General features: G+C 37.4%; 2 protein-coding genes across 4 annotated transcripts; both read right to left on the bottom strand.

Annotated features, from left to right (window-relative positions):
• Nucleotides 1-32: 32 nt before the first annotated feature.
• Nucleotides 33-8,881, bottom strand: fam83fa (family with sequence similarity 83 member Fa). The gene is made up of 5 exons (XM_056752986.1): nt 8,330-8,881; nt 5,292-5,459; nt 3,733-3,854; nt 2,743-3,596; nt 33-1,883 (listed from the first exon to the last, which is right to left on the bottom strand). The coding sequence occupies exons 1-5, from the start codon at nt 8,792-8,794 to the stop codon at nt 1,834-1,836; spliced, it is 1,659 nt and encodes a 552-aa protein (XP_056608964.1). The 5' UTR covers nt 8,795-8,881; the 3' UTR covers nt 33-1,833.
• A 199-nt stretch (nt 8,882-9,080) lies between these two features.
• grap2a (GRB2 related adaptor protein 2a) lies at nt 9,081-21,013 on the bottom strand. Of its 3 annotated transcripts, none has more exons than XM_056753002.1 (9): nt 20,215-21,013; nt 14,854-14,924; nt 14,398-14,520; nt 13,981-14,072; nt 13,276-13,395; nt 10,461-10,644; nt 10,261-10,347; nt 9,884-9,976; nt 9,081-9,739 (listed from the first exon to the last, which is right to left on the bottom strand). In XM_056753002.1, the coding sequence occupies exons 3-9, from the start codon at nt 14,473-14,475 to the stop codon at nt 9,563-9,565; spliced, it is 831 nt and encodes a 276-aa protein (XP_056608980.1). In that variant the 5' UTR covers nt 14,476-14,520; nt 14,854-14,924; nt 20,215-21,013; the 3' UTR covers nt 9,081-9,562. The 3 variants fall into 3 exon arrangements, with proteins under 3 accessions (XP_056608980.1, XP_056608979.1, XP_056608981.1); XM_056753001.1 differs by lacking the exon at nt 20,215-21,013 and adding an exon at nt 18,434-19,122; XM_056753003.1 differs by lacking the exon at nt 20,215-21,013 and adding an exon at nt 18,173-18,387.
• Between the last annotated feature and the right edge of the window lie 1,104 nt (nt 21,014-22,117).

The raw sequence follows: 22,117 nt of genomic DNA, 5'->3' as shown, positions 1-22,117 counted from the left end.
CAAAACAATTCCTTAACACAGTCTTAACACAATCAGGTTGCAAATGCAAATGTTTATTTTCTGACTTATTTATTAAAGACAAAAGTAAGCGTTACTATACAACGAACAAATGACATTGATTGTTATTCTGAGGTAGCCTAAGTTTACTCTACAAGGCAATTTGTAAATGTATCAAACAATCCAGGTGAATAAAGTGCACCTTAACACACGTTGTACACTTAAGTTGTACATGATACAAAAATGAGTTTTAAGTACTTATTAGGATAAAATGAAGTGTACTCAACTGTGATATTTTGAGACAATACTTGTATATATTAAGCAAAAAAGAAATGTGTGACACTTAAATTCACTGAAAAATAAAGTGTACTCAATTTAATTTCTTTACCTGGAAAACTCGTTTACGACAGACAATACACACAATCCTCCAGCAGAGGATGCTGACGATTAACCATTAAATTGCTACAAACGTTTGTATTTTCAAGGGGTGGAGCTGTTTTCTTTGCAAAACACTCTAAACTGTGGTCTAAAGAGCCAAATCCCCTCTTCCTCATCTTTTCATCTCCTTTAAATTATTTTTTATTTGCATTATCAGATATTAACCCTATGTGCCCACGTATCCCAGACATACGCAAATTGATGACTGACTCAGTCTTTGCTCATACTAGGCCTAATTCATGAATATTTACATGCGTTAGCTACAGGACAAATAATACTGTTAACAAACAAGGGAGCACAAGTTACACTCCTTCCTTAGACAAACAGAGCTGTTGACCTATCTCTGATGATCTCATTGGGGATTCGAGAACCATTGCCTCGTTTCATGGATTTTTTCAATCTTCTTTATGTATCAAAAATGATAAATAAGTGTTGTTATAATAAATAGTTATATATGTATTTATTATAATAATAAGTGTAATTGTAGCTGTTAGCCACTTCACAACTGAATTTAATGAACGTTTAGAATGTGAGGCCCATGGTCATTTCATTTTTCACAGGCAGTAAGTGCAAGATCACAGCTCGACAGAAGTATAAAGAAAAAGGAAGTTTCCGTTTATTTAAGGCCATTGCCCTTTCACATATTGGCACTCGCAATGAAAACGAATTGAATGCTTCACATCTATTACCTAAGTGCAACGAGGAAATAACATTCTTTGAAGGAGCGGTAGCTACCGAGTGGGTGTTTGCTCAAATGCAGTGTTTGAAGTGCAACAAAGTTGTATTAATCATCCCGTTCTGACATAGGCCAACAGCCAAAAAACCTTGGGGTTGTATTTTTCCGAAATCAGACAAGCTTCGCTGTAACGGATCAGGCACTTTTCACGTTTTACTTAGTTGCTTATTTGTCAATTGTGGACCTTTTCCCTCTTTTCTCTGATGGACCCACACGCAGAACATCGAGGAGGCGGAGCTGATTTTGACAGGGTATGTGGATCAGAGATCATAAGCATCTAATGAACAGCAAACGTCTTTGATATACAAAATGAAAAAGCATACATGCGCACACATAATAAACTTCATCAACCTATGCGTTCTGAGTCAGACAGGAAGTCACGTGACCTCTAAGTGAGGATTATGTTTCAGTCATTCTTTGTCACAGTAGTTTCATGCAATGTCAGCATTTTGAAAGTTATCATAGTAGAACAACAATAACAAGCTCACAATCTTGACAAACTTTGAGTGATCTCAACTGCCGACGTTATTTTATGGATAATCACCATCCACACCTTGTCCAATCTTTTTAATGTTTCAGTATTTGCAGTTCATTTTCTTGTTCGACCTGTCTTAGTGTCTTAAGTCTTGATTTTTAAGCACGAATGAGATGAGAAGGATATCTCAGGACTGAATGCAAGTCTTCTTCTGGCTACGCCTCCGCCCTCTCAGGCCTAAAAACAAACAAAAGAAGTCAAACAAACACGGTTAAAGATCGGGTATCATGCTATGTCATGTATTCTGACTTCTTTACACTGTTAAACATGCTGTCTTCTCATGCTAAACATGGTCAAAAACCAGTAAGCTGTATGATGTAGTATTTCTGTGCTTGATACACTCCCACAACACTCCAACTTGTTTCTGAAAGTTTTTTTATAATTCTGGATCTCAATGTCGTCAAAGGGATCCTAATTCCTTTTATTGGCCGTTCTCCAGGAAAAGCATGGCCAAAGAAAGATCCCACCCACGAGCCAACCGTCAAGCGAGACCAGCTAACCATCCAGATTATCTGCGCTTTGTCAAGATGGGCTGTTCTGTGCTGCAGTTCGTTACTCTTGCGATAGTGATGTTTAGGTGTGTCTGTTTGTTCACACCGTTTCAGTGATGGACGTTATATAAACAGTGGATAGAACGCTGGATTTGGAGATCGTTTGAAACTGATAGATGGCGCGGTCCCAGTGCTAAAAGATGGCGGACATGAACTGCACAAAGTCAAACATCTTGTTGTTTTGTTGACAATCGTCGTGTACATGCATATTGTACAAAACATGAAGGTAAGATGTGATGATGTGTTGCTTGCTAGTGCTGTAGTTCCATCCCACTGCCCCCCAGGTCCCACCTCTAGCAGCTCGTGTTTTTTCAGGAAATAATCGTACAGCTGTATCTCTCTTTTATAAAATTAACCAAACGAAATACTCTTCGAAGATCCGACGTGTGCAATACTACGGTATAGTAGCCTGTGATACGCGATCTTCAAAATAAACACTGCACCACAAAAGCATGTATGGATGTAGTTTGTCATTCTTTACGTACCTTCCTCGCCGTATGTAGGAATAGCTTGAAGAGAGGATGTCCTCAAACCCATTTTACTCTTTTTACTTTTAAACTTCACCTCTGGTGGATTTGCTATTATCTCAAAGGTGTCGTCAAGTTCATCTGTGCTGCCATTCTCCGAATTCTTTTGATGAGTTGTGGAAATACTGTCTTTGGATGCATCTCCCTTGGTCTGAGTGACCAACCTAGATGCTTCATTCGAGTTATTAGTTATCTTAGTGTCTTTATGACTTATCTGTATGGGATCAGTGCTTTGATTGGTTGTTTTAGAGATTGTGTCTGGAGTCTGATTGTTTGCTCTTCCTTTCAAGAAATTTCGGAAGGAACTGCGCTGCTTTTTAGAGCCAAACGGAGAGAGTTTTTTCCCATCACCCTTGCCCTCCTCTGTCCCATCCGGGGACTGCGTAGTGACGATGTCCCCGTTGGTGTAGATTTGTTTTTCAGTATTATTCACAGAGTCATGATGATCGTAGTCCCTAAGAGCTGAAAGATCCTGCAAGGAGCCAGTTATACCTAGACTGTTGCCAACAACCAAAGAGTACTTAGGATTGTGGTATTTATGTGCAGGAACCCTTAGGTCAGTCTTTTTGTTGTCCTCCAGCGAGACCTGGAAACGAGATGTATACACAGGAACTGGAGGTCGATTGGGTTCTGCTGGCGTTTTCAGCACGGGAACGGACAGAGATGGCTTGCTGATGTGAAACTCCCGGTATAGATCCACTTTATCGGACACGGCGTACAGCTCTCTGAAGTCATTGTCGAAGAAGTCAACGATTTGTCCTGACATCACAGTGATTGTATTGCGGTTCATTCTGGAGGAGCTCCACGTAAAGCTATGGAGACGGAAAGGGTTTGATAATTATTTACATTTATTTGATTTTTTTCTGGGTACACAAAGTTTTTACAGAAAATGTAATGAGGAAAAAAGTTAGTACAGTTGAAGGGGTGTGTGAAGAGGAACAAACTAACCTGTATGATCCAGACATCACTTTCTCCCCATCCACCAACATATACTTGGAGCAGAGTGATCCTGGGAGACGACCGAAAGACAGAGCCAAGCCTGAGCCTCTCACAGTTCGCACCCGCAGGTTCTAAAACAAAGGAGCACAATTAAAACATGCAATAAAAATGCATGTAAAATGGTTGACAGGGTGATTCAAATAAAGACTGAGGTGCAACACGCCTGACTTGGGCAAACATCCAAGCCGAAATCGACAGTGTGAGGTTAATGGAAAAGAAATCCTTGCACACAGAGGTGTGGCGAATTCATTTGCACAGCGCAGACTCTAAAAACCTGCGGTTACAAAGGCACCCTGAATAAAGCTCAAGCTGGCAAGGATGAGGGAATAGCAGAAGCGTGAGAGATGAGAGCTCTTCAACGCTCTCCTAAATAAGATCAAGTTGCCTGTTTTTTCAGAGTTCTTTTGAAATCTGGCTATTCTCTTTCAACATAACAATACTGAAGTTTTAGCTCAGTGGACAGTCTCATGAGAAAAGCCCAGTGTCCCATATTAAAAGCAATCACATAGATAATAGATAAGACTTGCTGGCAATGTATCGGTGCTATTCAGTGTAGTTTTGCGGAAAGCCCAGGGTTGTATTCTGCAGGAGTTGCGCAGGTGTCATGTGTGTACACAAGACCGGTAAGTCAGTTGAACCCTGTGGCAACAGACAGTCATTCAGCGATTCAAGTTCAAACACCTCCCCTCTAGGTCAGCCGACTCTGTGGTAACTTGTGCACTCATGCATGATGTGTTAAATCACGTGTTAGCGTTTCACCTATTCTAGTCTGTAGTTCGCTTTACATGTGCATGAAATGATCTTGGTTTGGGATAGTTCACCCAAACATAAAAATTCTGTCATTTGTTCACCCTCATGTCATTTACCATAAGTATACGACTGTATATTTTTTATCCGTGGAACACAAAAGAAGATATTTGAGCAACTTCTCAGTGGTTACCAACGTTCTTCAAAATAGATTTTTATTATGTACTGTGCAGAAGAAAGAAAGTCATACAGGTTTGGAATGAAATGATGGGGAGTAAATCATGGAGAATTTTCAATTTTGGGTGAATTTACCCTTTTAAGGAAAGCATGTAGTTTCAACTTGATCTCAAACGTGTTTTTATTTATAGCATTGCTTTATCAAACTCATAGCATTGCTATCTACCATCATACTTTCTATGTCCAGTGTAAGAAATTTAGCGGCATATAGTGGGGAGGTCACTCCACCCCTCCCTTTCGAAGCACTGCGGTGGCTGACACAGAACTAAGATGTCGTCACGTTTTCACTTCTTTGTCGAAGAAGATAACATATTAACGAGATGTGTTCTGTAGAGCAGTTTGTCCGTTTAGGGCTACTGTCGAAACAACATGTTGAATTCCTGTGGTGTAGATAGAAATAGCTCATTCTAAGGTGATAAAAACATAATGCTTCATTATGCTTCATAAGATTCTCCAAAAATTACACACAGCACCGTAACCAACATCTCTGAAGCAGAATTGCTGAGAGCTTGTAAATTGCTCACCCTCAGATGCTGTGCAGAAATCTGCAGTCTGCTGCTCATGTCCAGGAAGTGAGGCAAGCCGTTTTCCTCCAGCAGCAAGTACACAGCCACCCCCCTCTTACTCGCCGCGTCAAAGAGATCCTGCAGGATCAACAGGTCCGTCAACAGATCCATGACCACGGCCACCAACTGAATACCAAGGAAAGTCAATCGGTTGTTAGCACTTAACAATACAACTTTCTTTTGAGGAGTTAATTGGGCTATTATCCATTTTTGATGACTCTAGTTGTTTGCAAAGCCGGTCTCAGCTTGAATAAACATGTGCAGTCTTATAGTGTACAGGTGAAAAAAGAGCATATAGAAATCAGCAGAGACACATTAAAGAGAAGCTGATTCACAAGTTCAGACAAATCAATGAAAACAAATCTGTCATGAATGTGAAAGTTGCTCAGCTAGGACTTTTTTTAAAGATCATTCAAGCAAAAGTGGCCTGAGAAAAAAAAGATAATGTTTGTTTGATTTTAGTTTCTTGTTTGATTCTGAAGTTCTAGCAATTTACAGCTTTTAGTAAGACAACTCGCTCTCATTTGTTTAGGGTGAACCAGCAAGTAGAGCAGGTGACTGATGCTTCTTGTTTTAATAGGCAGGCATACAATTAAAAAAAATGTTTGTGGTTCTTTCCCATTCACTCTTTCCCAGCATGCACTGGGGGACATAAATAATTAATACAGTTGCATTGTTTTCATTCCTGTTGTGGTTTTACTTTCACATTTACGAACTTGTCCCGTAATATCAGAATGAGCTACTTAAAATCCTCCTGTACCTCAGCGGTAAGATCATTGCGTTAACAATGCAAGGATCGTGGGTTCGACCCCAGGGGATCGTACATAATAAGTAACAAAGTATAGGATAATGCAATGTACGTCAGTACGCATAAAAGTGTCTGCCAAATGCATAAATGTAAAATGATTGTTCATGTGTTAATGTTGTGTGTTTTTTACACTAGTCAATGACAAATGTTTAACAAACACTTTTCTCTTTACATGAGATTTAGCACATATTCAGTATTCAAAGCCATGTAAATGAAAGGGAGGATTTGCATAGAATATTTATTAGATGTAGATTTAACGTTAGAATTCAATGATGGGTTTTAGCTCAAGGCAGCATGTCCTTTTAAAATCATTCAAGAACACAAATAAAACATAAACATATGATTTCAGTTTAAGTTTTACGAACACATTTTGACCAGAGCAAGCTATTCATGTCACACTTGAAAACAGACTGAATCAAAACCTATACGTGACCCTGGATCACAAAACCTTAAGTAGCACGGGGACATTTTTAGTTAAAGTCAAAAATACATTGTATGGGTCAAAATTATTGATTTTCTTTTATGCCAAAAATCTTTAGGATATTAAGTAAAGATCATGTTCCATGAAGATATTTTATAAATTCCCCATGCTAAATATATCAAAACTTTATTTTTGTGAATGGATGGGCAGTAACAGGGCCTCTTATTAAGAACTTCAAAGGCAATTTTCTCAATATTTTGATTCTTTTGCACCCTCAGATTCCAGAGTAGCTTATAAATCAATAGAAAGCTTAATTATTCAGCTTTCAAATTATATAAAAATCAAATTTCACAAATTGACCCATAAGCCTGCTTTTGTTGTCCAAGGTCACGTATGGGTTGAATATGCCAAATACAAACCACACAAACCATTGAAAATGAAAACTAGAACAGCACACAAGCTGAAGTATGTGAAAAAGCTGTAAGACTAGTTATTTTCTAGTAAAATTCCCCTTCTCCCTTTCAAACTCACACCATACTCAAGATAATCAAGTTCAGTTCTTGATAAAAACAGAAGGAAGTACTGTAACAATACATTACAGGAATTTTTTGTTAACCTGTTACCCAATAACACTCAAGCACACATTAAATTACTATAATTACAATATCAAATAACTATATAGAAGGAAAAAAACATTTGAGCACATGTGTGACAGGACATTAGCAGCTATTGTAACCGGTGGAATGGAATGAAGTTGGACTCCAGCTCTTCAGCTTCCATAAATCATTATCCTTTATGATTCATCGGTGCCATTATCACTAATTTCACATAGATAATTTCACATCATCTATTTATGTGTGAAGAACTTAGTAAGGCTTCTGGTGGTGTGATTGACAAGGCAACAGGATGGAGGAGGAGTCAGCACAAACAGTAAAACTCAAATGATTTTACCTCCTTACGTCACCTTTTTCACACAAGATAACTGTCATATGATCCATGACACTTTAACACCATTTTCGTTTTTGAGAGTGACTGGTCTGTAATCTTTATAATCCCTGAACTCAATGTAACACAGAAGACTCAATTCTCTACCTTGTATGTATTTGTTTGATGAATTTAAGTAGTTTGAGGTTGACATAAAACAGAAATAACGTAGATTACATATAATTTACTTATTCCCAAACAGTGTTTGTTTGTCTATTTAGAAAACAATTCAGAGTTGCATTTTCATTTACAATGTTCAACTTCTTTTTTCTAAAATGCAGTGACTTCGCTGCAGGCAATTTAATAGGACTAAACATCAATGAACAAACATTCATGGTGATTGAGAAATAAGGCCTCAGGCCTGGCCAATTGCCACATAAATGCTCCTTCATTATTTAGTCCCACGACAGCTGTTTTTAAACACAGTGGGGGTGAATATTAAAATATCATTTAAAAGCTGACGTCAAAACTCAGAAAATAAACTTCCTGGCAGGGAATTTACATACAGTCACGTGACATATATATATATAATAACAGCCTCTCATAAACGTTGAAGGAGCTGGTCAATATCATGTGATTTCAAACACAAGGAACAAACAACACTCCCATATTTTTCATGTTTTGAATGATAGTAGTCTGGGAACTTATAACCACAACCACAAAATAACAACAACATTAAATTGTATTCAAACACACCAACTGAGACTATTAAAGCACCATGACTTATAAAATAAACTTTGTTTTTCATTAGCATGCGCCTCAGGACACTTAACAGATGCTTACCTTTGTAGATTCTTGAATGAGTCCGCGCACTACTTCTTTAATATGCGGACTGTTGGTTTTGGGTGGGTGGGTGTACACCGACACCCGTGTCACCCCTTTGTAAGTGTGGCCGTTGCTGGGCCAACCGATGTCCAGCGGAGGGATCTCCGTATCAGACATGGTCGGCCAGTAGGTCGAATGCACACCCGAGTCTTCGCTCGTGTCATGCGGAGACTGAGAGCAACAGGTGTCCGAGTCACTGTCATATTCCTGAAAGGTATCCCGTATCAGTTTAATTTCCCTGGCGGAGAGAAAGTCTTTAATGTTGTCCTCTTTCAGACGCATCTTGAAAGCGCCGTCCCCGTTTTTCAAGAGCTGCTCGAGCGCTGCCCGCTGCTCCTCGCTGTAATAAAACGCCGGTCTACATTCCGGTATCTTCACGTTAACGTGTTCATCGTCCATGCATATCAACTGAGACTCAGCCATGGCAGCGGTGCTCCAACGGATCACCTGCGAAACACTTAACCCACTTTTACCTGTTAGAATGGTTGCTTCAGGTGAGTCAGCTAGAGATAAAAGAAGCGTGTGGGCGGGGTTCGCTGGAACGGTGGGCGGAGCTTCGGCTCAATACTGTAGCTGTGTGTAGCAGGATTCCGGCCTGACCGCACATGTTTGACTTCAAATACGAAACTGTTTCATGGAGTGGCGTCATTGTTTTGTTTAATCACAAGATATCCGATAAAAAGTAAGAACTAACACCCAAAAATAATACTTATGTTTTAAAAGGTAATGTTTATTTAGATCATACCAATCATTTGTATTTTTCCATTCTGCATATCAAAACAATAATTAAACAAGAACTCTTCTGCCTGGTTTCTTATTTGTAAAAACATTATTATGATGGTTAGTGTCCTACTGAAGAGGAAATATTAACTTCTTGACATGATGAATGAGATAAGAGGGTTATTGTACGAGGTACAGTTCAATATTTCATAAAGGAAACGATCACGTCCTTTGGGGGAATTTGGCTTATAAGGGTAATGGTCTGTTTCTTCGTACCTTATTTATTAAATAAAACATTTGGAATCTCAGTTCTCTTGAACGGTGCTGCAGCCATCCTTCTCAAATCGAAAGTCTTGAAATTATAGACCATACCGAACATTAGTCAATATGTTACAGACCGGCACAGAATGCTTCAAATTACGTTTTGACCGTCGGCAAGGTGGTTCCACTCCTCTGAGCGATGTGAGGGTGTCAGATCTGATCGGTGTAATTGGCAGGGAAAAGACCCGTCGTGCCACGCAATCGTCCTTTCCACCATGATGCATCAGAACGGTCCAGAACTTCAATGATGTCTCCTGCATTGAAGCCCAACTCGTCATCTTCCTCTGCTGGGAAGTCATATACGGCTCTGACCTGCATGATCGGCCTCTGACAGACACAGACACCCATATTAAAGTGTTAGTTCTGTATAAAGTGTCAGTTCACACACGACAAAAACACCGTCATTTATGAAAGCCATGAAAGCTGTGTGTGTGTGTACATGTGTGTTTGTCAGAATTTTTTGTTTTGTACCGGAGCAGTTTCTGAGCTTCGTCGAGGTGCAGGGCTGTTCCTTCCTGGGTGAGGCACAGTGTTAGCTTTGTCCTCAACACTGGCCCTCTTACTCTGAAAAAAGAGCAGATTTACATTTTGAGGTAAACAATTATGTGTAGACCTTTAGACTGAACTTTTAATTATTTTCTACAGATAACTTTTGTCACTGCTGTGAGAAGAGTTGTCAGGGTGAGACAAGCAGCATTGTGTACTTATACTGGAAAGAAACAGTTTTAATACAAAATTGATGAATGCTATACTTAAAATGTATTTTTTATTTTGTAAATGAATATGCACGAAACCAGTTCGGAATTTAGATCACTTTTTTTGGTCTTTGTTTGGAAGAAGCTGAATACCTTCTGGCTGTGATCTGCTGTGTTGCGGTGTTGTGTTGAAGATTGGGGACCACCATAGCCGCCACCTGGGGGAGGTCGAACTTCCGGCTGACAAAAACACAATTACACATCACATCATTATTTATCTGCTGTGCACAGATTCTTTTAAGTTAATTCAGCATATTTCGCAAAGATTTGCTAAAAATCTGGAACATATTTACAGGCTGAGGTGCTCTTGGCTCTGCTTCGCTTCCGTCTCTGAGAAAGATCTCTCTTTGCTTGGATATAGAGGTGGTCTTGTAGAAGTCCACCAGCATGTTGAGGGAGGTAAACCTCTCTGTCCACAGGTAATAATGGCCCTTATTGTCCTTCATAACTTTAAAATGTTGAACGTCACACTCGTGTCTGTGATGGAAAGAAAGGAAAAATTAAAAATTGTACGGTACACTGTATAGTAATACAGCTTAGATTTAACACCTTTTGGAATTTTTCGTTCTATGTCAAAATATCCTTCATTTTGCTATTTTAGCGATTAAAGACAAATTTATAAAGGCATAATTTCCACATTTTAAATGGAACTTTTTGATCAACTTTTTGTTTATCAGCCACACGCATGGTAAAAGAAGTTGAATGCTAAAATAAATGTGGTAAAAGTTGTTATAGAGTACAATTTCCATAGGTAATAAATTTCTATATGGCAACTTCACAGTGTTTTAAGGCAGTTAATCCAGCTAAGCAGGCTGTACCTTTACAGTTAAAATAATTACAAGAAGGTGTGTTATAGGATGGAACTAAACTCTTTAGGAAGCAAGATTGTCTACTCCGGTTTAAAAGTATTAAAGTATTTAAGGTTTAAATACTTAATTTGCTGTAAAAAGTGATCAAATTAAAAACTGAGAGCAAGTTTTATTAAAAGCATCATGGAGCTGCAAGACCCGCTCTATGCACTGGAGGGAGCTCTTATTTATTCTCTCTTTTTGTGTATCTCTCTCTCCTAGCCTCCCACAATGCAGTCAGTGTGTAGCTTAAGTTGATTTATGACAGTATTGGTGAAACAAATTGACTGTCTGACTGCTTTAATAAGATGGATGTTATTGATCTATTATTGATGGAGTGTTTCCATAAACTCAGTGCAGAGGTGGCTCAGGTGCAGGACTCTTGGGGATATAAGGATCTTTTAGCTTTGTGGTTTATGACAATTTTGATAATAATCTGTTCATAACACTGCAAGGTACAGTATACAGTGTCGTGGCCAGATGAAATATGAGCCTTTTAACCAGAGCAACATAACAGTAACACAATTAGACAGTGACGTTTATGGGATAGTTCACCCCCCAAAAATATTGAACACAAAAGAAGACATTTTGAAAAATGATGGAAACCAAACTTGCAAACACTGACTTCCATTGCTTGGACACAAAACCACAAGACATTTCTCAAAACATCTTATTTTGTGGTCCACAGAAGTCATACAGGTTTTGAGTGACATAAGTGTGAATCATTATTTTTGGGTGAATTGTCTCATGTATGCAGGCAAAAAAAACACATATGCACATAATATAAGCAGATACATAATATAAACAGATACACAGTATATTAGGGATGGCAATTCAAGTAACCATTAAAGGCAGGTACTCCATCATAGGTGTTTACAAACAGGGGCCGGGAACCTTTTTTACCCAAAGAGCCATTTTTGCATAAGAAAGAGCCATTGCAAAAACTACTATATATATATCCTAACGCCTTCAATAGTAATAACTAGATTTTTGTCCACAGACCACATTCTCTTGTGGTCCCTGTGGCCATAGATTGTTCTTTTCCTTCGATAAGATACCATGTCCACAGACGAGGCAAAAACAGTGAAACAAACGAAACAGTGCATATATGTGGGGCTCCGAAAAATTGTTTTCAATTACTTAAAAAAGACCTTACTGGTTAACATTAGGCATCCAATCAATTAAACTTCATTATCTAACATATAACTATTTTTTTAAGTGCACGTTCCTATAGTACTGATACTCACAAAATACTGCATATCTGTCTTCTGACTTTGCATTAGGTATGTTCGACTTCTTGAAATACTGCAGACCGATCTGCAAATGAAATTTTTCATTTGATGTGTTTTTTCTTTTTCCTCTGGCTGTGTTTATGTTGTTACATTTTTTTGTATGTATTCAATAATTTGTATACTGAAGACATTTGTGAGTAATACTGTAATTCTCTTTTGTTGTCAATATGGGTTGTATATCAATAAAAAAATTATAAAAAAACACCTCATGAAAGCGAACATAACTAGTGTCTTGCTAATAGCGTTGTAGGTCGGTTCGTACGTGGTCACACTAACATATGGCATTGATACGTGCCTCTGTCAACCTTGACAGCTGTATGTATGGAGTTCATATGGTTTATATGCGAGAAAGACTGCACACACTGATGTGAGGAGCTAAACACAGTGCATCCATACTGACGCCTCGCAGTTTGCTTCTATCTGCTCTACGGATACTTTGCTGCATGGTATGTTTTTCAAACTTTTTACTTTTGATTACATAGTGAGGCCACGAGCTCTGTATCACGTGCCACAGAGAGCCGTTACTTTGAACAAAAGCATAAGGCTCACTCTTCTAAAGTCTTTGCGCTCTGTGTAGCTTGATTCTAGGCGGTCAGCCATTAAAAATCGTGGTATTTTATAACGGCTCAGAACTCTGCTCAGCCAATCACATTCAAGGACCAGAACTGTCCGTTTAATAATACAATTGAATTTCTGCAAACCATATGTTGTCTTTATAATATGACGCTTGCTATTAGTCTAACCTTTTAAATGCTTCTAAATCTTCTGAGATTTAGGTGAGGTATTCAATGGGGAAATACGTGTCTTTAGTGTAAACCGAAACATGCACAAAAGCAAATCAAGTCAATAAGTGTTTTCCTAATCGACTAATTAGATCCAAAACAAGTATTTGACTAGATGATCCCTACAAATACACATATTGATTCTTTCAGTTCTAAGCACCCCAAGGTCCATTCTTCCTGTTTTACCTGACCGAGATGGAAAAGTCTCCAGGAGAACTCTGACTGCCTCGGATCACAAAAGCTCCGACCTCCCGGGACATGAGCATTTCTTCTGCTGAACCACGGCTGGCATTCTCTTTGAACCAGCTGCAGTGGATATACAAGTTAACTTTTATTTTCATGCAAATATTACATTCTTTCTATTTATGTCCTTAAAACACTTCACTATATTATCTATTACAGTACATGCTCATAAGGTATTTGGATGTGGCAAAAAACAAGCGAACATTAAAGTGATAGTTCAACCAAAATTGAAGATTCTGTCATCATTTAATCACCCTCATGTAATTTCATACCTGTATAAATTACTTTGTGCTGATGAAAACAGAGAAAGAGATATCGATTTTTTTTCGGTTCTGGGACATCATTGACTGCCATAGTAAGAAAATTAAATGGTAGTCAAATGTGCCCCAGTACTGTTAGCTTTCATAAATTCTTCGAAATATCTAATTTTGTGTTTAACAGAACAAAACAAAATAATAAAAAGTCCTACTGTGATAGTGGATGATGTCCCAGAGCTGAAAATTACAAAAATTCTTACAACTATCTTCCTTTGTATTTAACCGAACAAAGTAATTTATACAGGTTTAAACAACCCGAGGGTGAGTAAATAATGACAGAATTTTCTTTATTTGGTGGACGAACCCTTTAACAACCCAAACATGTTCTCACCTTGGTGATTGTCTCTCAACGTAGTTTTTGGGTATGTAGCCCTCATGACCATGTAGCTCTGCCTTAAACCAGTCGTCCTGAGATCCAAGGATCTGTGTACAAAAAATAAAATCTTCAATGCTGAAAACTTTGTTCGAATTAAATTGTAATCGAAACACGGTAGTTCACTTTTAACTTCTTGTTTGCTTTCAGTTTGCTAATGATTACCAGAAATAACATGAACCCACATTCACAGAGCATTTTTTATCTTTCTGCAATCTATCAAAGAAAAACGGCAGCTCTGTTATATGAATGCTTTCATCGTTCACTATAAAGTAACCTTCTCTGACACTATATGCATTGTCTTGTGGAACGCTCTCAAAAAAAGATTTAGAAAACACTTGTATAAACTTTATGTTTTGGTGTATAAGCACTCACCTTCAGAATATCTCCTTTTCGAAAGCTGAGCTCATCCTCTGCCGTGCCATTAAAGTCATATTTTCCCCTGGCCTCCATAATAAAATAGCGAAAGGTCGACAGGAGGAGAGGAATTACTGGCTACTATACAGACAAGAGACAAACGGGAGAACTATGTTAATGTTTAAAGAAAACTGAATTAGAATGTGAGAGACCAGATAGGTCAAACACCTGCTGATGCTTTTACTAAGAACAGATCTGCAGCTGTGGTTAGCTGGCAATCTGCACGTCTGCAAACGTGTGTCTCTGTAACATGGAGTTATGGAGTCAGGTCATATATTAACCTAAAAAATGGACCCCCCCATGACCTCATGTATTCCAAAAGCAGATTTTTTGAAGATTGAAAGAAAACACAAACAGAGCATGCCAGTTATTGCACTGGACCATGCATGATTATAAATAAATTGGTGGTCTTACTGTAACTAGCTGCCTGTGATCTGAGGATGTTGAAAATCTAGTTTGGTTTCACGGGGCGATCATAGCTCCACCTGAAGATGAGACAAAAGTTGATGTAAGTAAAGTAATAAATTGAATGGTTAAAGATTGGGTAACACGCTATATCATGCATTCAGATTTCTTTACACGGTTAAACGTGCTGTCTTCTCATGCTTAACATGGTCAACTTGTTTAAAAACGAGTTGGACATATGACGTAGTATTTCTATGCTCGATACACTCCCCCAGCACTCCAACTTGTTCATAAAGTTTTTTATAAGTCTGGATCCCTGTTTCGTCACAGGAATGCTATTCCTTTTATTGGGTAACTCTCCCAGAGAATTGCCCATGGCAAGGCAAAAGAAATACCCAACCCACGTGCAAACTGATGAGCGATAGAAATACCCGCTTATCAAGATTGCTCCTTCCTTCACAAGCGACACACAAAGTTAGTGAAAATAGGACTGATATTGGGTGTGGCGGTGTTGACAACTTTACTCAAGTTGAAAATATATATGGGTAGTAGACAAGTATACCGTATGTGTGAAGATGAATCTCTCTTATGCTATTTTATATTATAAATATAAATAATATAGAATAATGTGAAGTTTGGTTCCAAAATGAGATAACTAAAATCTTTTCTAAAATCATTTTTTTTTGTGGTGCATTACAATAACTATCAAACTGCAGCTGGATTGTTCTGACAAGCCATACAAACTAAAAAAATACAGCTAACTAACACAATTAAACACAATAAAAACTTGATCATATAAAAAAAAATTTTTTTTTAAATGGAGTTATCTCATTTTGTAACCAAACTCTTCATATATTATCAACAGTTGTTTGCTACATTTTTGCTGTCACACCCTAGGACACATGGTACAGTTTATTTGCCAACTACCCTGATGCAAAAAAAACCTCTCATGAGAATAAACATTGCAATGAAAACTCCCTCTTCATCTTTGAAATGATTGAATGGAAGTTTATCCTTAAGAGGATGTTTTCAACCAGACTCAATTACACACTATACTAGGCTTAAAAGTAGTCTTTGTTTCTTTTTGAATTAGTCTTTTTAGAGTATCGAAAAGAGACAACCCTGACGATAATCGCAATCATTTCCATCCATCTGATCAAGAGGAAAAGAAGCTGCAAACAGCAGAGGAGGAAATGCAGATTAAATTATATTTAATCACTGCAGTATGATGTACAGTATGTTCTTGAGAGATAGAGAGAGAGAGAGAGAGAGAGAGAGAGAGAGTTAGAAAATGTTAGCAAAATACTATCCAAAAAAGTGTGGTCTCTGTAACAGGATATTTGCATATGTTCACCATTACAGAACAGATAGATAAAAAGTGGAAGACACAAGAGATCAGAAAATTGCATAATATTAAACTGTACTTTGCATTTCTCCTTTAAATGGTGCAGAATGATTTTTGGCTACAGATTTCCTAAAGAAAAGATAAAGCAAACAGTCCTGGGGCAACTTTGACAACAATTTTAATTTTAGAAATTTATACAGGTCTAAAACAACTTGAGGTTGAGTAATTCATGACTGAATTTTCTTTTTTGGATGAACTATCCGCTTAAAGGGGTGCTGCAACGATTTGTCATGCATTCTGACTTCTTTACAATGTTAAACGTCCTGTCTTCTCATGCTTAACATAGGTAAATATGCGATTGGCAGAAACCCTGTGTGTTAGGGCCACTTCAACATATTCGTATTGGTAGTTCCTGTATAAATTCATCTTTCCTGCTTTCTCATTGCTATAGCAATACTTTGTGGACCAAATGCATTATCACCCAATAGTTGTTGTAGATCATGGGTTGTCATTTATCCCTTGTTGTGTAAGAATATTCCTAAAGTTTCAAGAAACGAGTTCTTAAGGTTAGAGTATGTTTTGATAATACATGTACAGAAGTGGTACAGTGATGTAATGTACATATAGGAAGTATTGAAGTATGGTGTTAATACGTTACTCCTTTAAATAATTAAAGGGAAGTGCCGTATCACTGCATATGATTTTGTCTCACAGTTCTGAAAGAATAAGTATTTTTAACCATACAACAGAAGAGGTCGGATGGGAAATATGTATAGGGCGTCTCATCATGCCACATTAATGATTAATTTTTTGTTCCACTATTTAGCCTGTCATATGAATCTTGCATGATACCTTTGGTCCGGCCATCCACGTGATGGTTGGAATTTTCTTTAATATAAAATGTCACTCAGTAAAATACTCCAGACAACTAAGACATCCCCTCAATATCATCCATTTCAATTTGCCACCTCTAGATTACACTGAAGTAAACTCGGAGACATGGATTTGTAGGCTCCCACTCCCCTCTGGCCTTGTGAAAACCATTTTTGAGATGAGCAGCGATTAGTTGTGAGAGCTGATCTGTCAGTCATGTTAATGTTCTTTGTCAGATCCACATAATTCACTTATTTTTATTCCTGAACGCTTTATCTGTCAAATAGCAGGGCACTCACGGACACGGCTAAATGACATGCTCAGACAGCAATAATTTAGCATTACACGGAATGCAAAAATGTGACACATCAATTTCCTACATTTACAGTCATTTCAAATGTTTAAAAACATCTGCATTTTCGTCCAGATCCATATTTTTTTATTAATCTGATCAAGGGAGAGACTGTTTACATAAAGAAAACAATGAATAATGTGTGTGTATTACACAAAAATGGACTCTTAATAGAAATGCGTACTGGGGAGCAAAACTTGGATGCAGATAGACAGCGATAAAGATAGAGACAGAGAAACAGATTAATGTAATATTTTAAAACATCTGGTCCAGTGTTTATATTAACATAAATTACTTCTTGTAATAATGCTTTTGTATAGATACTGTAATTCAAGTAATTTAACATTTTAAACTTTATCAAAGGGACAAACATATTAGTGTTCAAATGCAAAGTCATACTGGTCATAATTCATTTGTTACGGTATGTGTAGATCTGTTCTCACTGTCACAGTGAATAGCAGTGAATAAATGTAAATGCAAATAAAAACAAAGATTTGGAGATTATATGGAAAGTATATCTTGCTTCAAATACAGTTCTCTAAAAACATGTCCAGAATAATACACATGCACTGGAAGACATATCAAAAATAGAAAAACATTTCCCTGAGGGGAAGTTACTTAAAATGTGTCATTTCTTTAATAGTGTGTGTTCTCTGGTTCTTCATTCGAATATGAATACATGAACTACTGAGCATTGAGTGTGTACAAGTTTTTTAATCGATGCAACATGAAATATTAAGATAACAAATTTTCTTTACCTTGGGTTCAAATACTGTTATTTTCAATGAATGTTTGTCCATGAAACTTTCAAACATAGGCATAAACCATAAGAACAAAACGGTTTTAAGATGACTAGAAATATAAAGAAGAGAAGCGAACATTCCAAACGAGCAGCTCACTGGCAATCGCGCTGTAATGATGCATTGAAACTGGCAAACACCTTCACACATTTATTTTTTGAGCTGGCAACTTTGAGCCTGTTCTACTACTATGAAGTAAGCAAAGCAAATATTTGTTACCGTTCTCTCGCTGCTCTACTGCGCGGCAGATTAGAATTGATGAAGCTCCTAGCTGTTATCTTTTATTGCGCTCCACGAACCATCCGCTACTCTGCCTCTACCTGCACGCGCGCCTCCGCGTCCTGAAACGCCACCCACGAGAACGAGCGGAACCATCACTCCGCCCGTTTGCAATCACCACGCATGTGCTGCAGACTGTTACTATTGTAATAGTGCGTTAATAATCTATAATGAGACAAATGTATGTATTAAAACACATCTTTAAATATGTTATATTCCCTAAATGTGTTTACTGTTAAAGTGCTAAAATAACAAAGTCTATGTCGCTCATGTCTGCCAAGTAACCCTTGCAAGTATATAGAAGGAACGCGCAACTTCTGCTGTTCTGCTAAAGTGGCAAAGCATGCGACAGGAAGCTCAACTGAGACGAACTTGCTGGAAGTGTGTGGTTTCTCTCTCTCTTTCTCTTTCTCTCTTACCATTTTGTCATCACATGAATGTGCTTGTATGAACGCAATTTCAACATCCAAGATCTAAATGATACACAGGCTCCATTTAAGCACTGATGAAGCTGGTTTCTGCTCATGATCATGGAAAGTTAAACTCAGATGATATAAAGTCAGGTCAGGATGCAAAACGCATTTGTGGTGTTCCCCCCTTTGCACCTGCAGGAATCAGGCCAACACCTCAAACCACACACAAACAGCTCCGACATGACTAAAAGTGTTTGTGTTTTTAATATACGTTGTAAAATAAATAAGAATTTGTAGAGAGTCAAACAGAATTAGAAAATACATCTTCGAAACAAGGCATTGCTATGCTTTGTAATGCCCTGTTTTCTGAAAAATGTCCTTCACCATCTGTCAATAATATAAATTTGCTACTTGACTGAACACAGACCATGACCTCAGATTGCAGATCTGAGGAATCCTGACATGTTATATAGTTACAATCCAGTACAGGATATAAAAAGATGCCATTGTGTGCCAGTTTCCCATGCATCTGTAGGCTTGGAACAGTTTGACTTTCTTTCTCTCGTCTTTCTCTTCTGTCATGTTATACATCAGAAATAGTTATTTTTAATGAAAATTGAATAAAGAATGACAGAATTTTTTTTCAAATACAGGGAGCTTTAATAGGAATGATTTTTCAGAATAAATCCAGGAAACTGCACTCATATCACAACACGTGTTAAACAGTGGCATCTCACTTGGAGAACATGAGAGCAAAAAAAGTAATTTATGAGTCTGCATGTGTGCTGAAATTAGTCATATAAAAGTGGATGCTTGAGTTTGCGGATTTGAACGTAAAGTTTATTGGCACATAAAGAGCTTCTAGAATCTATGATCTAAAGTATTTTATAAAACGAGTCGGGTCTATTTTTTCTGTCCTGACACAGGCAAAGGTAGTCAATGGGTCTCATTCTATACTTTCAGCAATTAATAAAGTTATATCATTAGGATGGCAGTGATTTTATTATTAAGTACCATTATCTTGCAATTCATTTAGTGTAAAATCCCAAACAAAATAAGCACTCACTGAATGCATGTTTAGAATGTAAACAAAGCAAATCCAATCTTTTGTCTAGAAATGTAATTGTCACAGACAATGATTTTCATGCTGTTTAAATGTCAGCTTTTGAAGTAAAAGGAGAAAGAAATCCAACCTACTTTTGAAATGAAATTTTGAGCATTTAGTGCAATCAACAATGAATCGAAAGCTGGAGAAGTTTTGGCACCTATAATTGAGATACCACATCATTTACTCCTCAATATACTCACACTTCTGCCTTATTTATCTGCATCAGCAATGACAGCTGGCTTTTGCATTTCTTCACCACAGACACCATGTTCAGACACCTCATAGAGAACGAACATGAACATATATAAAAGCATCAACAAAATTTGGTTTTATGGTAAGATTTTATCCAAGGGAGATACAGATTTTGCAAGGCTGTACCAGTACCGCATCATATCTACAAACACTATTGTGGGGGGACTTAATTGTCTATTGTTTTATATACTTCTAATAATTACTGAACCAACCCTAACAAACCCATTTATGTTATTTTTTTCATAAGAATTTAAAAAATGTTACATTTTAATTACGTATACATATAAGAAGTTATATCTGACATGCAATGTGCATTTAAATTCATCATCAAACACTTAAACCTGTTTTTCTCTCCTCAAATTTCCTTTCTTAACATTCGACTATTATTTTCAACACAGACTCCAAGTAATTTCCTGGCTACATATGCAGAAGCGTGCACCATTTTATAGAAAATTGAGAACATCACAGGAAAAAGCAAAGAAAGGATACATGTCTTTTGCTCCTTTCCAACGAAATTCTTCATTCTCCTGTTGGCGTTCTTTGTTTTTTAGTATCTGATTAATGACAATTCTTCATTTTTTCCTCTCAGCATGGGAGAGGATGGTCTCCGGAGTCACACTCCATGTGTTAAATCCAGCTGAGCTTCCCTAAGTTACTCTGACACGATCAGTCATAATGCTAGTATGCGCTTTCTAGGATAACTTTATTTCTGACAAGAGTTTTGTTTCTATGGCAACTGCTCGGACCTCCTCCTCTGTGCCAGTGAGGAGGTAAGTACATTGTAGGCAGCAGATGGTCAGGAAGAGGAAACTGCTAAAGAGGCCAGAATGTTGGCCAAAGAGAGAGAGAGAGAGAGCTCACACTCTAAAAAAAGGCTGGGTTAAAACAACCCAATTTGGGTTATATTGGTAACCCAACGTTGGGTCAAATATTGACAAACCCAGCGTTGGGTTATTTTAACCCAGTCATTTGGGTTAAATCTTTGACCCAACATGCTGGGTTGTTTTATTTACATCAACTATTACGTTGCTGGTTTAAAACAAACCCAAAATGTTTGAAAATAATAATAATAAAATCATAGAATTACTTGAGGCACTATTAAGAATAAAAAGTTGAAGTTTTATTAAGGATCGAAAAGAAATTCATAATACTTGCAATATTTTAATGCTCAATGAACAATAAAATGGCATATAAAACACTTCGATGCAATTTATATACATATTAAGAAAAAGAAACATCAATAAATTACAGAAGTTTAGATTTAAAAAAATACATAAAGTCACACAAGAAAATATAAATAGTTCGACAACTTTCCACTTCGAAACTCATAACTGTTTACAAAATACAATTTACAAAGTTGCACGGGTAAAATGCTTTAGGGCAGTTCCAGCATTAGGGATGTGACAAAAACACTCAGGGAATGTATTTGTTACCAATATACTGAACCATTTATTTTTAGTTTACTAAACCCTTGTTGATAGAACTGCACTAATATGATAAAATATCAGTCTAAAAGGAAAAATAAACAAGCGTTATGGATGTGAATAAGGGACACCGCATTCGGGAGGCAACAAACTTTGTAGGATTTCTGTAAACTAAAATGTACAAACCTGAAGCAATAATACCTTAACTTGAAGAGGGACCTCACACAGGTAATTGAACCACCAAATGTAGGTAAGGTGCAGTTAGTACAGTAAAACCTTTTGTAAAAACTTTTTTCATGTTACTGGTTGACATTTGCAAGGAATGTCTTAGTCCAAGAACTTTCCTCTTCATATAAACTCACAATTGTTTTTAAAAAGCTTTAGTTCTTTCGGTTCCAGTACTGCTTAACCTGACATACCAACGGAG

Source organism: Triplophysa dalaica, chromosome 7 (genome assembly GCF_015846415.1).
Source record: "Triplophysa dalaica isolate WHDGS20190420 chromosome 7, ASM1584641v1, whole genome shotgun sequence".
Classification (NCBI taxonomy): Eukaryota; Metazoa; Chordata; class Actinopteri; order Cypriniformes; family Nemacheilidae; genus Triplophysa; species Triplophysa dalaica.
This window is presented reverse-complemented; position numbering and strand designations above follow the sequence as displayed.

Excerpts from the sequence above, each read along its gene's own strand:
- fam83fa (XM_056752986.1), bottom strand. The coding sequence starts at position 8,794 with ATGGCTGAGTCTCAGTTGATATGCATGGACGATGAACACGTTAACGTG. Across the intron at positions 3,597-3,732 it reads GTGATGTCTGGATCATACAG|CTTTACGTGGAGCTCCTCCA; the intron begins GTTAGTTTGTTC and ends CCGTCTCCATAG. Across the intron at positions 1,884-2,742 it reads TCCTACATACGGCGAGGAAG|GCCTGAGAGGGCGGAGGCGT; the intron begins GTACGTAAAGAA and ends GTTTGTTTTTAG.
- grap2a (XM_056753002.1), bottom strand. The coding sequence starts at position 14,475 with ATGGAGGCCAGGGGAAAATATGACTTTAATGGCACGGCAGAGGATGAG. Across the intron at positions 14,073-14,397 it reads GAAAAGGAGATATTCTGAAG|ATCCTTGGATCTCAGGACGA; the intron begins GTGAGTGCTTAT and ends TTTTGTACACAG. Across the intron at positions 9,740-9,883 it reads GAAGCTCAGAAACTGCTCCG|AGGCCGATCATGCAGGTCAG; the intron begins GTACAAAACAAA and ends TGTGTCTGTCAG.